The sequence below is a fragment of the Dendronephthya gigantea genome, unplaced genomic scaffold (genome assembly GCF_004324835.1).
Source record: "Dendronephthya gigantea isolate DGI-Jeju-01 unplaced genomic scaffold, DenGig_1.0 000325F, whole genome shotgun sequence".
Taxonomy (NCBI): Eukaryota; Metazoa; Cnidaria; class Anthozoa; order Malacalcyonacea; family Nephtheidae; genus Dendronephthya; species Dendronephthya gigantea.
The window spans coordinates 106,859-122,050 of record NW_021163335.1 but is presented as its reverse complement, the minus strand read 5'-3'; the positions used below and the strand labels follow the sequence as shown (position 1 = coordinate 122,050).

The 15,192-nt window shown below is 46.2% G+C and overlaps 1 protein-coding gene across 1 annotated transcript; it reads left to right on the top strand.

Annotated features, from left to right (window-relative positions):
- Positions 1 to 544: 544 nt before the first annotated feature.
- On the top strand, positions 545 to 15,031 carry LOC114541968 (flocculation protein FLO11-like; the record flags this gene model as incomplete). Its single annotated transcript, XM_028561754.1, has 8 exons — positions 545 to 905; positions 1,131 to 1,492; positions 11,529 to 11,554; positions 12,200 to 12,727; positions 12,962 to 13,011; positions 13,573 to 13,701; positions 13,977 to 14,022; positions 14,622 to 15,031. Coding segments are annotated over 8 exons (1,795 nt in total), but the record flags the coding sequence as incomplete, so codon positions are not given.
- Positions 15,032 to 15,192: the final 161 nt, after the last annotated feature.

Below are 15,192 nucleotides of genomic sequence, written 5' to 3'. Positions count from 1 at the left end.
ACCACCCAGCAGCACTTTGGCTCCCCCAACAACTGTCTATTCTTCCATTCCAGCTAGCAGCTCTCCATCCACTAGTGTATCCGTTCCAACAACAATTTTACTTCTGCACCAACTAGCAAACCCAGTTCGTCACCGAAGCCCAGTAGTCCAACAACGGTTCAAGTTACTACATCAGTCCCATATGTTTCAAAGTCGCCATCGGTCTCGACTTTATCGCCTACAACTTCGGCACGAATCCATCAACTGCATCGAGTCCTCAACCACCCAGCAGCACTGTGGCTCCCCCAACAACTGTCTATTCTTCCATTCCAGCTAGCAGCTCTCCATCCACTAGTGTATCCGTTCCAACAACAATTGTTACTTCTGCACCAACTACCAAACCCAGTTCGTCACCGAAGCCCAGTAGTCCAACAACGGTTCAAGTTACTACATCAGTCCCATATGTTTCAAAGTCGCCATCGGTGTTGACTTTATCGCCTACAACTTCGGCACGAATCCCATCAACTGCATCGAGTCCTCAACCACCCAGCAGCACTTTGGCTCCCCCAACAACTGTCTATTCTTCCATTCCAGCTAGCAGCTCTCCATCCACTAGTGTATCCGTTCCAACAACAATTGTTTCGTCATCTGTTACAACGGTTTCGTCAACCAGTCTTCTATCTTCTGTCTTAACTACGGCACCTCCACAACTGCCATCAACTGGATTTGTTATTATCAAGTCATCAACACCTACATCATCAATTCCCCAAAGCTCTTTGCTGAAATCATCATCATACGTATTTACCAAACCACCACCCCCTTCATCTTCTGTTCCAAAAACACCATCTACTGCATCGAGTCCTCAACCACCCAGCAGCACTGTGGCTCCCCCAACAACTGTCTATTCTTCCATTCCAGCTAGCAGCTCTCCATCCACTAGTGTATCCGTTCCAACAACAATTGTTACTTCTGCACCAACTAGCAAACCCAGTTCGTCACCGAAGCCCAGTAGTCCAACAACGGTTCAAGTTACTACATCAGTCCCATATGTTTCAAAGTCGCCATCGGTGTTGACTTTATCGCCTACAACTTCGGCACGAATCCCATCAACTGCATCGAGTCCTCAACCACCCAGCAGCACTTTGGCTCCCCCAACAACTGTCTATTCTTCCATTCCAGCTAGCAGCTCTCCATCCACTAGTGTATCCGTTCCAACAACAATTGTTTCGTCATCTGTTACAACGGTTTCGTCAACCAGTCTTCTATCTTCTGTCTTAACTACGGCACCTCCACAACTGCCATCAACTGGATTTGTTATTATCAAGTCATCAACACCTACATCATCAATTCCCCAAAGCTCTTTGCTGAAATCATCATCATACGTATTTACCAAACCACCACCCCCTTCATCTTCTGTTCCAAAAACACCATCTACTGCATCGAGTCCTCAACCACCCAGCAGCACTGTGGCTCCCCCAACAACTGTCTATTCTTCCATTCCAGCTAGCAGCTCTCCATCCACTAGTGTATCCGTTCCAACAACAATTGTTACTTCTGCACCAACTAGCAAACCCACTTCGTCACCGAAGCCCAGTAGTCCAACAACGGTTCAAGTTACTACATCAGTCCCATATGTTTCAAAGTCGCCATCGGTGTTGACTTTATCGCCTACAACTTCGGCACGAATCCCATCAACTGCATCGAGTCCTCAACCACCCAGCAGCACTTTGGCTCCCCCAACAACTGTCTATTCTTCCATTCCAGCTAGCAGCTCTCCATCCACTAGTGTATCCGTTCCAACAACAATTGTTACTTCTGCACCAACTAGCAAACCCAGTTCGTCACCGAAGCCCAGTAGTCCAACAACGGTTCAAGTTACTACATCAGTCCCATATGTTTCAAAGTCGCCATCGGTCTCGACTTTATCGCCTACAACTTCGGCACGAATCCCATCAACTGCATCGAGTCCTCAACCACCCAGCAGCACTGTGGCTCCCCCAACAACTGTCTATTCTTCCATTCCAGCTAGCAGCTCTCCATCCACTAGTGTATCCGTTCCAACAACAATTGTTACTTCTGCACCAACTACCAAACCCAGTTCGTCACCGAAGCCCAGTAGTCCAACAACGGTTCAAGTTACTACATCAGTCCCATATGTTTCAAAGTCGCCATCGGTGTTGACTTTATCGCCTACAACTTCGGCACGAATCCCATCAACTGCATCGAGTCCTCAACCACCCAGCAGCACTTTGGCTCCCCCAACAACTGTCTATTCTTCCATTCCAGCTAGCAGCTCTCCATCCACTAGTGTATCCGTTCCAACAACAATTGTTTCGTCATCTGTTACAACGGTTTCGTCAACCAGTCTTCTATCTTCTGTCTTAACTACGGCACCTCCACAACTGCCATCAACTGGATTTGTTATTATCAAGTCATCAACACCTACATCATCAATTCCCCAAAGCTCTTTGCTGAAATCATCATCATACGTATTTACCAAACCACCACCCCCTTCATCTTCTGTTCCAAAAACACCATCTACTGCATCGAGTCCTCAACCACCCAGCAGCACTGTGGCTCCCCCAACAACTGTCTATTCTTCCATTCCAGCTAGCAGCTCTCCATCCACTAGTGTATCCGTTCCAACAACAATTGTTACTTCTGCACCAACTAGCAAACCCACTTCGTCACCGAAGCCCAGTAGTCCAACAACGGTTCAAGTTACTACATCAGTCCCATATGTTTCAAAGTCGCCATCGGTGTTGACTTTATCGCCTACAACTTCGGCACGAATCCCATCAACTGCATCGAGTCCTCAACCACCCAGCAGCACTTTGGCTCCCCCAACAACTGTCTATTCTTCCATTCCAGCTAGCAGCTCTCCATCCACTAGTGTATCCGTTCCAACAACAATTGTTACTTCTGCACCAACTAGCAAACCCAGTTCGTCACCGAAGCCCAGTAGTCCAACAACGGTTCAAGTTACTACATCAGTCCCATATGTTTCAAAGTCGCCATCGGTCTCGACTTTATCGCCTACAACTTCGGCACGAATCCCATCAACTGCATCGAGTCCTCAACCACCCAGCAGCACTGTGGCTCCCCCAACAACTGTCTATTCTTCCATTCCAGCTAGCAGCTCTCCATCCACTAGTGTATCCGTTCCAACAACAATTGTTACTTCTGCACCAACTAGCAAACCCAGTTCGTCACCGAAGCCCAGTAGTCCAACAACGGTTCAAGTTACTACATCAGTCCCATATGTTTCAAAGTCGCCATCGGTGTTGACTTTATCGCCTACAACTTCGGCACGAATCCCATCAACTGCATCGAGTCCTCAACCACCCAGCAGCACTTTGGCTCCCCCAACAACTGTCTATTCTTCCATTCCAGCTAGCAGCTCTCCATCCACTAGTGTATCCGTTCCAACAACAATTGTTACTTCTGCACCAACTAGCAAACCCACTTCGTCACCGAAGCCCAGTAGTCCAACAACGGTTCAAGTTACTACATCAGTCCCATATGTTTCAAAGTCGCCATCCGTGTTGACTTTATCGCCTACAACTTCACGAATCCCATCAACTGCATCGAGTCCTCAACCACCCAGCAGCACTGTGGCTCCCCCAACAACTGTTATTCTTCCATTCCAGCTAGCAGCTCTCCATCCACTAGTGTATCCGTTCCAACAACAATTGTTACTTCTGCACCAACTAGCAAACCCAGTTCGTCACCGAAGCCCAGTAGTCCAACAACGGTTCAAGTTACTACATCAGTCCCATATGTTTCAAAGTCGCCATCGGTCTCGACTTTATCGCCTACAACTTCGGCACGAATCCCATCAACTGCATCGAGTCCTCAACCACCCAGCAGCACTGTGGCTCCCCCAACAACTGTCTATTCTTCCATTCCAGCTAGCAGCTCTCCATCCACTAGTGTATCCGTTCCAACAACAATTGTTACTTCTGCACCAACTAGCAAACCCAGTTCGTCACCGAAGCCCAGTAGTCCAACAACTGTTCAAGTTACTACATCAGTCCATATGTTTCAAAGTCGCCATCGGTCTCGACTTTATCGCCTACAACTTCGGCACGAATCCCATCAACTGCATCGAGTCCTCAACCACCCAGCAGCACTGTGGCTCCCCCAACAACTGTCTATTCTTCCATTCCAGCTAGCAGCTCTCCATCCACTAGTGTATCCGTTCCAACAACAATTGTTACTTCTGCACCAATTAGCAAACCCACTTCGTCACCGAAGCCAGTAGTCAACAACGGTTCAAGTTACTACATCAGTCCCATATGTTTCAAAGTCGCCATCGGTCTCGACTTTATCGCCTACAACTTCGGCACGAATCCCATCAACTGCATCGAGTCCTCAACCACCCAGCAGCACTGTGACTCCCCAACAACTGTCTATACTTCCATTCCAGCTAGCAGCTCTCCACACTAGTGTATCGGTTCCAACAACAATTGTTTCGTCATCTGTTACAACGGTTTCGTCAACCAGTCTTCTATCTTCTGTCTTAACTACGGCACCTCCACAACTGCCATCAACTGGATTTGTTATTATCAAGTCATCAACACCTACATCATCAATTCCCCAAAGCTCTTTGCTGAAATCATCATCATACGTATTTACCAAACCACCACCCCTTCATCTTCTGTTCCAAAAACACCATCTACTGCATCGAGTCCTCAACCACCCAGCAGCACTGTGACTCCCCAACAACTGTCTATTCTTCCATTCCAGCTAGCAGCTCTCCATCCACTAGTGTATCCGTTCCAACAACAATTGTTACTTCTGCACCAACTAGCAAACCCACTTCGTCACCGAAGCCCAGTAGTCCAACAACGGTTCAAGTTACTACATCAGTCCCATATGTTTCAAAGTCGCCATCGGTGTTGACTTTATCGCCTACAACTTCGGCACGAATCCCATCAACTGCATCGAGTCCTCAACCACCCAGCAGCACTTTGGCTCCCCCAACAACTGTCTATTCTTCCATTCCAGCTAGCAGCTCTCCATCCACTAGTGTATCCGTTCCAACAACAATTGTCACTTCTGCAACAACTAGCAAACCCACTTCGTCACCGAAACCCAGTAGTCCAACAACGGTTCAAGTTACTACATCAGTCCCATATGTTTCAAAGTCGCCATCCGTGTCGACTTTATCGCCTACAACTTCACGAATCCCATCAACTGCATCGAGTCCTCAACCACCCAGCAGCACTGTGGCTCCCCCAAAACTGTTTATTCTTCCATTCCAGCTAGCAGCTCTCCATCCACTAGTGTATCCGTTCCAACAACAATTGTTACTTCTGCACCAACTAGCAAACCCAGTTCGTCACCGAAGCCCAGTAGTCCAACAACTGTTCAAGTTACTACATCAGTCCCATATGTTTCAAAGTCGCCATCGGTCTCGACTTTATCGCCTACAACTTCGGCACGAATCCCATCAACTGCATCGAGTCCTCAACCACCCAGCAGCACTGTGGCTCCCCCAACAACTGTCTATTCTTCCATTCCAGCTAGCAGCTCTCCATCCACTAGTGTATCCGTTCCAACAACAATTGTTACTTCTGCACCAACTAGCAAACCCACTTCGTCACCGAAGCCCAGTAGTCCAACAACGGTTCAAGTTACTACATCAGTCCCATATGTTTCAAAGTCGCCATCGGTGTTGACTTTATCGCCTACAACTTCGGCACGAATCCCATCAACTGCATCGAGTCCTCAACCACCCAGCAGCACTTTGGCTCCCCCAACAACTGTCTATTCTTCCATTCCAGCTAGCAGCTCTCCATCCACTAGTGTATCGGTTCCAACAACAATTGTTTCGTCATCTGTTACAACGGTTTCGTCAACCAGTCTTCTATCTTCTGTCTTAACTACGGCACCTCCACAACTGCCATCAACTGGATTTGTTATTATCAAGTCATCACACCTACATCATCAATTCCCCAAGCTCTTTGCTGAAATCATCATCATACGTATTTACCACACCACCCCCTCTCTTCTGTCCAAAACACATTACTGCATCGAGTCCTCAACCACCCAGCAGCACTGTGATCCCCCCAACAACTGTCTATTCTTCCATTCCAGCTAGCAGCTCTCCATCCACTAGTGTATCCGTTCCAACAACAATTGTTACTTCTGCACCAACTAGCAAACCCACTTCGTCACCGAAGCCCAGTAGTCCAACAACGGTTCAAGTTACTACATCAGTCCCATATGTTTCAAAGTCGCCATCGGTCTCGACTTTATCGCCTACAACTTCGGCACGAATCCCATCAACTGCATCGAGTCCTCAACCACCCAGCAGCACTGTGGCTCCCCCAACAACTGTCTATTCTTCCATTCCAGCTAGCAGCTCTCCATCCACTAGTGTATCCGTTCCAACAACAATTGTTACTTCTGCACCAACTAGCAAACCCACTTCGTCACCGAAGCCAGTAGTCCAACAACGGTTCAAGTTACTACATCAGTCCCATATGTTTCAAAGTCGCCATCGGTGTTGACTTTATCGCCTACAACTTCGGCACGAATCTCATCAACTGCATCGAGTCCTCAACCACCCAGCAGCACTTTGGCTCCCCAACAACTGTCTATTCTTCCATTCCAGCTAGCAGCTCTCCATCCACTAGTGTATCCGTTCCAACAACAATTGTTACTTCTGCACCAACTAGCAAACCCAGTTCGTCACGAAGCCCAGTAGTCCAACAACGGTTCAAGTTACTACATCAGTCCCATATGTTTCAAAGTCGCCATCGGTCTCGACTTTATCGCCTACAACTTCGGCACGAATCCCATCAACTGCATCGAGTCCTCAACCACCCAGCAGCACTTTGGCTCCCCCAACAACTGTCTATTCTTCCATTCCAGCTAGCAGCTCTCCATCCACTAGTGTATCCGTTCCAACAACAATTGTTTCGTCATCTGTTACAACGGTTTCGTCAACCAGTCTTCTATCTTCTGTCTTAACTACGGCACCTCCACAACTGCCATCAACTGGATTTGTTATTATCAAGTCATCAACACCTACATCATCAATTCCCAAAGCTCTTTGCTGAAATCATCATCATACGTATTTACCAAACCACCACCCCCTTCATCTTCTGTTCCAAAAACACCATCTACTGCATCGAGTCCTCAACCACCCAGCAGCACTGTGCTCCCCCAACAACTGTCTATTCTTCCATTCCAGCTAGCAGCTCTCCATCCACTAGTGTATCCGTTCCAACAACAATTGTTACTTCTGCACCAACTAGCAAACCCACTTCGTCACCGAAGCCCAGTAGTCCAACAACGGTTCAAGTTACTACATCAGTCCCATATGTTTCAAAGTCGCCATCGGTCTCGACTTTATCGCCTACAACTTCGGCACGAATCCCATCAACTGCATCGAGTCCTCAACCACCCAGCAGCACTTTGGCTCCCCCAACAACTGTCTATTCTTCCATTCCAGCTAGCAGCTCTCCATCCACTAGTGTATCCGTTCCAACAACAATTGTTACTTCTGCACCAACTAGCAAACCCACTTCGTCACGAAGCCCAGTAGTCCAACAACGGTTCAAGTTACTACATCAGTCCCATATGTTTCAAAGTCGCCATCGGTTGACTTTATCGCCTACAACTTCGGCACGAATCCCATCAACTGCATCGAGTCCTCAACCACCCAGCAGCACTTGGCTCCCCCAACTGTCTATTCTTCCATTCCAGCTAGCAGCTCTCCATCCACTAGTGTATCCGTTCCAACAACAATTGTTACTTCTGCACCAACTAGCAAACCCACTTCGTCACCGAAGCCCAGTAGTCCAACAACTGTTCAAGTTACTACATCAGTCCCATATGTTTCAAAGTCGCCATCGGTCTCGACTTTATCGCCTACAACTTCGGCACGAATCCCATCAACTGCATCGAGTCCTCAACCACCCAGCAGCACTGTGGCTCCCCAACAACTGTCTATTCTTCCATTCCAGCTAGCAGCTCTCCATCCACTAGTGTATCCGTTCCAACAACAATTGTTACTTCTGCACCAACTAGCAAACCCACTTCGTCACCGAAGCCCAGTAGTCCAACAACGGTTCAAGTTACTACATCAGTCCCCATATGTTTCAAAGTCGCCATCGGTGTTGACTTTATCGCCCTACAACTTCGGCACGAATCCCATCAACTGCATCGAGTCCTCAACCACCCAGCAGCACTTTGGCTCCCCAACAACTGTCTATTCTTCCATTCCAGCTAGCAGCCTCCATCCACTAGTGTATCCGTTCCAACAACAATTTTTACTTCTGCACCAACTAGCAAACCCACTTCGTCACCGAAGCCCAGTAGTCCAACAACGGTTCAAGTTACTACATCAGTCCCATATGTTTCAAAGTCGCCATCGTCTCGACTTTATCGCCTACAACTTCGGCACGAATCCCATCAACTGCATCGAGTCCTCAACCACCCAGCAGCACTGTGACTCCCCCAACAACTGTCTATTCTTCCATTCCAGCTAGCAGCTCTCCATCCACTAGTGTATCGGTTCCACAACAATTGTTTCGTCATCTGTTACAACGGTTTCGTCAACCAGTCTTCTATCTTCTGTCTTAACTACGGCACCTCCACAACTGCCATCAACTGGATTTGTTATTATCAAAGTCATCAACACCTACATCATCAATTCCCCAAAGCTCTTTGCTGAAATCATCGTCATACGTATTTACCAAACCACCCCCTTCATCTTCTGTTCCAAAAACACCATCTACTGCATCGAGTCCTCAACCACCCAGCAGCACTGTGGCTCCCCCAACAACTGTCTATTCTTCCATTCCAGCTAGCAGCTCTCCATCCACTAGTGTATCCGTTCCAACAACAATTGTTACTTCTGCACCAACTAGCAAACCCACTCACCGAAGCCCAGTAGTCCAACAACGGTTCAAGTTACTACATCAGTCCCATATGTTTCAAAGTCGCCATCGGTGTTGACTTTCGCCTACAACTTCGGCACGAATCCCATCAACTGCATCGAGTCCTCAACCACCCAGCAGCACTTTGGCTCCCCCAACAACTGTCTATTCTTCCATTCCAGCTAGCAGCTCTCCATCCACTAGTGTATCCGTTCCAACAACAATTGTTACTTCTGCACCAACTAGCAAACCCACTTCGTCACGGAAGCCCAGTAGTCCAACAACGGTTCAAGTTACTACATCAGTCCCATATGTTTCAAAGTCGCCATCGGTGTTGACTTTATCGCCTACAACTTCGGCACGAATCCCATCAACTGCATCGAGTCCTCAACCACCCAGCAGCACTTGGCTCCCCCAACAACTGTCTATTCTTCCATTCCAGCTAGCAGCTCTCCATCCACTAGTGTATCCGTTCCAACAACAATTGTTACTTCTGCACCAACTAGCAAACCCACTTCGTCACCGAAGCCCAGTAGTCCAACAACTGTTCAAGTTACTACATCAGTCCCATATGTTTCAAAGTCGCCATCGGTCTCGACTTTATCGCCTACAACTTCGGCACGAATCCCATCAACTGCATCGAGTCCTCAACCACCCAGCAGCACTGTGGCTCCCCCAACAACTGTCTATTCTTCCATTCCAGCTAGCAGCTCTCCATCCACTAGTGTATCCGTTCCAACAACAATTGTTACTTCTGCACCAACTAGCAAACCCACTTCGTCACCGAAGCCCAGTAGTCCAACAACGGTTCAAGTTACTACATCAGTCCCATATGTTTCAAAGTCGCCATCGGTGTTGACTTTATCGCCTACAACTTCGGCACGAATCCCATCAACTGCATCGAGTCCTCAACCACCCAGCAGCACTTTGGCTCCCCCAACAACTGTCTATTCTTCCATTCCAGCTAGCAGCTCTCCATCCACTAGTGTATCCGTTCCAACAACAATTTTTACTTCTGCACCAACTAGCAAACCCACTTCGTCACCGAAGCCCAGTAGTCCAACAACGGTTCAAGTTACTACATCAGTCCCATATGTTTCAAAGTCGCCATCGGTCTCGACTTTATCGCCTACAACTTCGGCACGAATCCCATCAACTGCATCGAGTCCTCAACCACCCAGCAGCACTTTGGCTCCCCCAACAACTGTCTATTCTTCCATTCCAGCTAGCAGCTCTCCATCCACTAGTGTATCCGTTCCAACAACAATTTTTACTTCTGCACCAACTAGCAAACCCACTTCGTCACCGAAGCCCAGTAGTCCAACAACGGTTCAAGTTACTACATCAGTCCCATATGTTTCAAAGTCGCCATCGGTCTCGACTTTATCGCCTACAACTTCGGCACGAATCCCATCAACTGCATCGAGTCCTCAACCACCCAGCAGCACTGTGACTCCCCCAACAACTGTCTATTCTTCCATTCCAGCTAGCAGCTCTCCATCCACTAGTGTATCGGTTCCAACAACAATTGTTTCGTCATCTGTTACAACGGTTTCGTCAACCAGTCTTCTATCTTCTGTCTTAACTACGGCACCTCCACAACTGCCATCAACTGGATTTGTTATTATCAAGTCATCAACACCTACATCATCAATTCCCCAAAGCTCTTTGCTGAAATCATCGTCATACGTATTTACCAAACCCCACCCCCTTCATCTTCTGTTCCAAAAACACCATCTACTGCATCGAGTCCTCAACCACCCAGCAGCACTGTGGCTCCCCCAACAACTGTCTATTCTTCCATTCCAGCTAGCAGCTCTCCATCCACTAGTGTATCCGTTCCAACAACAATTGTTACTTCTGCACCAACTAGCAAACCCACTTCGTCACCGAAGCCCAGTAGTCCAACAACGGTTCAAGTTACTACATCAGTCCCATATGTTTCAAAGTCGCCATCGGTGTTGACTTTATCGCCTACAACTTCGGCACGAATCCCATCAACTGCATCGAGTCCTCAACCACCCAGCAGCACTTTGGCTCCCCCAACAACTGTCTATTCTTCCATTCCAGCTAGCAGCTCTCCATCCACTAGTGTATCCGTTCCAACAACAATTGTTACTTCTGCACCAACTAGCAAACCCAGTTCGTCACCGAAGCCCAGTAGTCCAACAACGGTTCAAGTTACTACATCAGTCCCATATGTTTCAAAGTCGCCATCGGTCTCGACTTTATCGCCTACAACTTCGGCACGAATCCCATCAACTGCATCGAGTCCTCAACCACTCAGCAGCACTGTGGCTCCCCCAACAACTGTCTATTCTTCCATTCCAGCTAGCAGCTCTCCATCCACTAGTGTATCCGTTCCAACAACAATTGTTACTTCTGCACCAACTAGCAACCCACTTCGTCACGGAAGCCCAGTAGTCCAACAACGGTTCAAGTTACTACATCAGTCCCATATGTTTCAAAGTCGCCATCGGTGTTGACTTTATCGCCTACAACTTCGGCAGGAATCCCATCAACTGCATCGAGTCCTCAACCACCCAGCAGCACTTTGGCTCCCCCAACAACTGTCTATTCTTCCATTCCAGCTAGCAGCTCTCCATCCACTAGTGTATCCGTTCCAACAACAATTGTTACTTCTGCACCAACTAGCAAACCCACTTCGTCACCGAAGCCCAGTAGTCCAACAACTGTTTCAAGTTACTACATCAGTCCCATATGTTTCAAAGTCGCCATCGGTCTCGACTTTATCGCCTACAACTTCGGCACGAATCCCATCAACTGCATCGAGTCCTCAACCACCCAGCAGCACTGTGGCTCCCCCAACAACTGTTTATTCTTCCATTCCAGCTAGCAGCTCTCCATCCACTAGTGTATCCGTTCCAACAACAATTGTTACTTCTGCACCAACTAGCAAACCCACTTCGTCACCGAAGCCCAGTAGTCCAACAACGGTTCAAGTTACTACATCAGTCCCATATGTTTCAAAGTCGCCATCGGTGTTGACTTTATCGCCTACAACTTCGGCACGAATCCCATCAACTGCATCGAGTCCTCAACCACCCAGCAGCACTGTGGCTCCCCAACAACTGTTTATTCTTCCATTCCAGCTAGCAGCTCTCCATCCACTAGTGTATCCGTTCCAACAACAATTGTTACTTCTGCACCAACTAGCAAACCCAGTTCGTCACCGAAGCCCAGTAGTCCAACAACTGTTCAAGTTACTACATCAGTCCCATATGTTTCAAAGTCGCCATCGGTCTCGACTTTATCGCCTACAACTTCGGCACGAATCCCATCAACTGCATCGAGTCCTCAACCACCCAGCAGCACTGTGGCTCCCCCAACAACTGTCTATTCTTCTATTCCAGTTAGCAGCTCTCCATCCACTAGTGTATCCGTCCCAACAACAACTATTTCATCTGCTCCGTCAAGTGTATTTTCGTCTTCAGTTGTACGGAGTTCAACAATCACTCGATCACGACCGACAACAAGTGTTTTTTCACCAAGCATATTCATACCCTCGTCATCTAGCAGTATATTCACACCGAGTACCAGTATTTTCAGTCCACCTCCTCCCTCAAGTTCTGCTCCAATTTCAATCCCTACCAGTTCACCATCGTCCCCGTCATTTAGTAGCCGTTATTCACCCTCACCGTCCTTCAGCACACCAGCTTCCAGTGGTCCGTCTTTGAGCAGTAGCAGCATTTCCGTTCCATCGTCCGTAATCACCTCACCAATTACTTCCACTTCGAAGCCAAGCGTCTCTGTTATCACAACTTCCCCGATCGTGTCCAGCGTTCCTTCGTCTATTCGTCCTTCATCGCCAAGTCCGTCTAGTAGGCCTTCTGGTGAGTTTACCTTTTGAAGTTTTCCTTTAAGAATATGGATTTAGGTGACAATTACAAAAGTAGTGGAAATGGTTTTCTTTTTGGCGTAAGTTCCTACTAGCTTGTGGTGATAAACCCTTGGTATCTTTTATCTTTTAATCATTCCGCTTTCTGAAGACAATTTGATTAGGTCGGGTGGGGGTCTTTTGTGTTGTATTGTGAAATATTGATCTCTATTTTTTTTTTTCGTCGTAGCATCTGTGAGTGTATGCCCCAGCTGCTTCTACAAAGGGAACTTTTATCCGGTACGTTTTTTACCCCCTGAATCCTGGGGCCAGTTGTATTAAAGACTAGGTAACTTTTAACTGTAGTTAAGAACAGACCTGGTCAATCAGAATCGTGTATTTCTGAGTTAATAACTATAGGATTTAACTATGCAAAATGTAGTTGAATAGTTTGATACAACCGGCCCCTGATGTATAAAAGACTAGTTACTTGTAACTGTAGTCAAGAACAGACTTGGCCAATCAGAATCGAGTATTTCTGTGTAGTCAAGAACAGACTTGGCCAATCAGACTCGAGTATTTCTGAGTTAACTATAGGATTTAGCTATGCAAAATGTAGTTAAATAGTTTGATACAACCGGCCCCTAGCTGATGTATAAAAGACTAGTTACTTGTAACTGTAGTTAAGAACAGAATTAGCCAATCAGAGTTGTGTATTGTGAGTTTAACTAGGATCTAACTTTGCAAAATGTAGTTAAAGACTTTCATACAATGAACCGGCCCCAGGCCTTTTACCACGAGTCTTTACTTGGACTGTCTCTCTTGTATTCTTTTCACATGTAAAATATTTTGGTTTTTCAGCCGAACAGCACGTGGTCTGATGGACCTTGCACTACCCTTCACTGTAAGGAAGTGCCAAACGCCTGCGTGCCTCTCAACCAAAGCGTTCAAATTGAGAAAAACATCGAGAAATGTGAACCTTGTGCACAGGTAGGGCAATGCAAGATTTCCATGCATCTTTTTAATAGAGGTAGAAGTTTAGGTTCTAAGTTCTGAACCCATCAATATGATTACCTTCAGGTAATTCAGCACATCAGGTAAAGGGGGAACAAGTCCCCTAAGTAGGGGAAAGGCCTTGAATTCGTGCAGTATAATTTCTTTCGTCTATAAAACTATAGTCGAAACCTTCAGCTGTAAGACCCTGTATTTTATTGCAGTATAAGATTGCTGAATCGCATTTTGAACTTGATATCCATTTCTTGCAGGGGTATACCCGTCCAGAATCGGATGTTGAATGTTGTCCGGCTTGCGGTGAGTTTGATAAATATTATAATTCGATAGTTCATGTTATAAGTTTTTTTTTTATATGAATTGATGTTAAAAATTCAACTTAATTTCCCCCTGCTTACCTCAAAATAGGGCACGGTGTTTTCAAGTGCTTTTTTAAATGATAACAAGTAAAATTGTTCACACACCCCTTTTTTCACCCGAGACGTCCACTTTATTTCAAGTCCATGGATATCAATAGTATATCTAATTATTGAAACGTATATATCACAATTATTTACAACAATACTACGTAATTTATACGAAGAAAATTAATCTTGAATATAGTTTAGGGAAATTTTAAGATTTAGCTGTAGTAAGTACGTATTTTCGGCCGGAACACAGTTATTAGAAGGGAGATGTCGCAGTGCTCGGAAGCTTTCGTCCAATTTGATAATGCTTTTCTATGCTTTCTAAAGAAGGATGCTATGCTATTGGTTAAAACAGAAATGTATTGTAAAGTTCAGCCAATGAAAATCATTCTTGCGAGGAGCTGCGACACTACCCTGTTAGAATATGAACTGTGGTCGGAACATAGACAAACAAGAGTTTATGATCGATAAACATTTTCGTTTTTCTTACAGTTCCCAAACCAGGAACTCTTCCGCCAAGTCTCAACCTTTGTCAAGCGTCTGCTGTGGAAGATATGCACATCACCGATAATAATTGCACGTCCACTGTGAAAGTTAAAACAAGAAGATGTTCCGGTTTATGTCAATCTTCCTACGATCCGGGCACAGATACCAGCCATTGCTATTGCTGTCGTCCCAAGAAATTCAAATTGGTCAACGTGAATTTGGAGTGCGAAAATCCTGTCGATAATTTCATCAAAGAAGTGAAGGTTGTCGAGGAATGCGATTGCCAGGTTATGACTTAGCTCGCTGTCAGTTTAACAAGTACTTCTCGTCTCTATTATTAGTTGTATTAATCATTTGAATATATGCTAGATGAAATGTTAAAGGCATAGTAAAATATATGTAACAATTATCAAACATTTTTCTGTTTGTATCAAGTTAAGGTGCTCGATAGTTTAGTCCTTTCGAGCCACCTTAATAGTTATCGTGCGCGCCCCCCCCCCCTCTCCACTTCCAGTGGTATCCCTACGATATAACCTGGGTTCAATTACAATAGTGACTATTTAAAAAAGCTAAACTT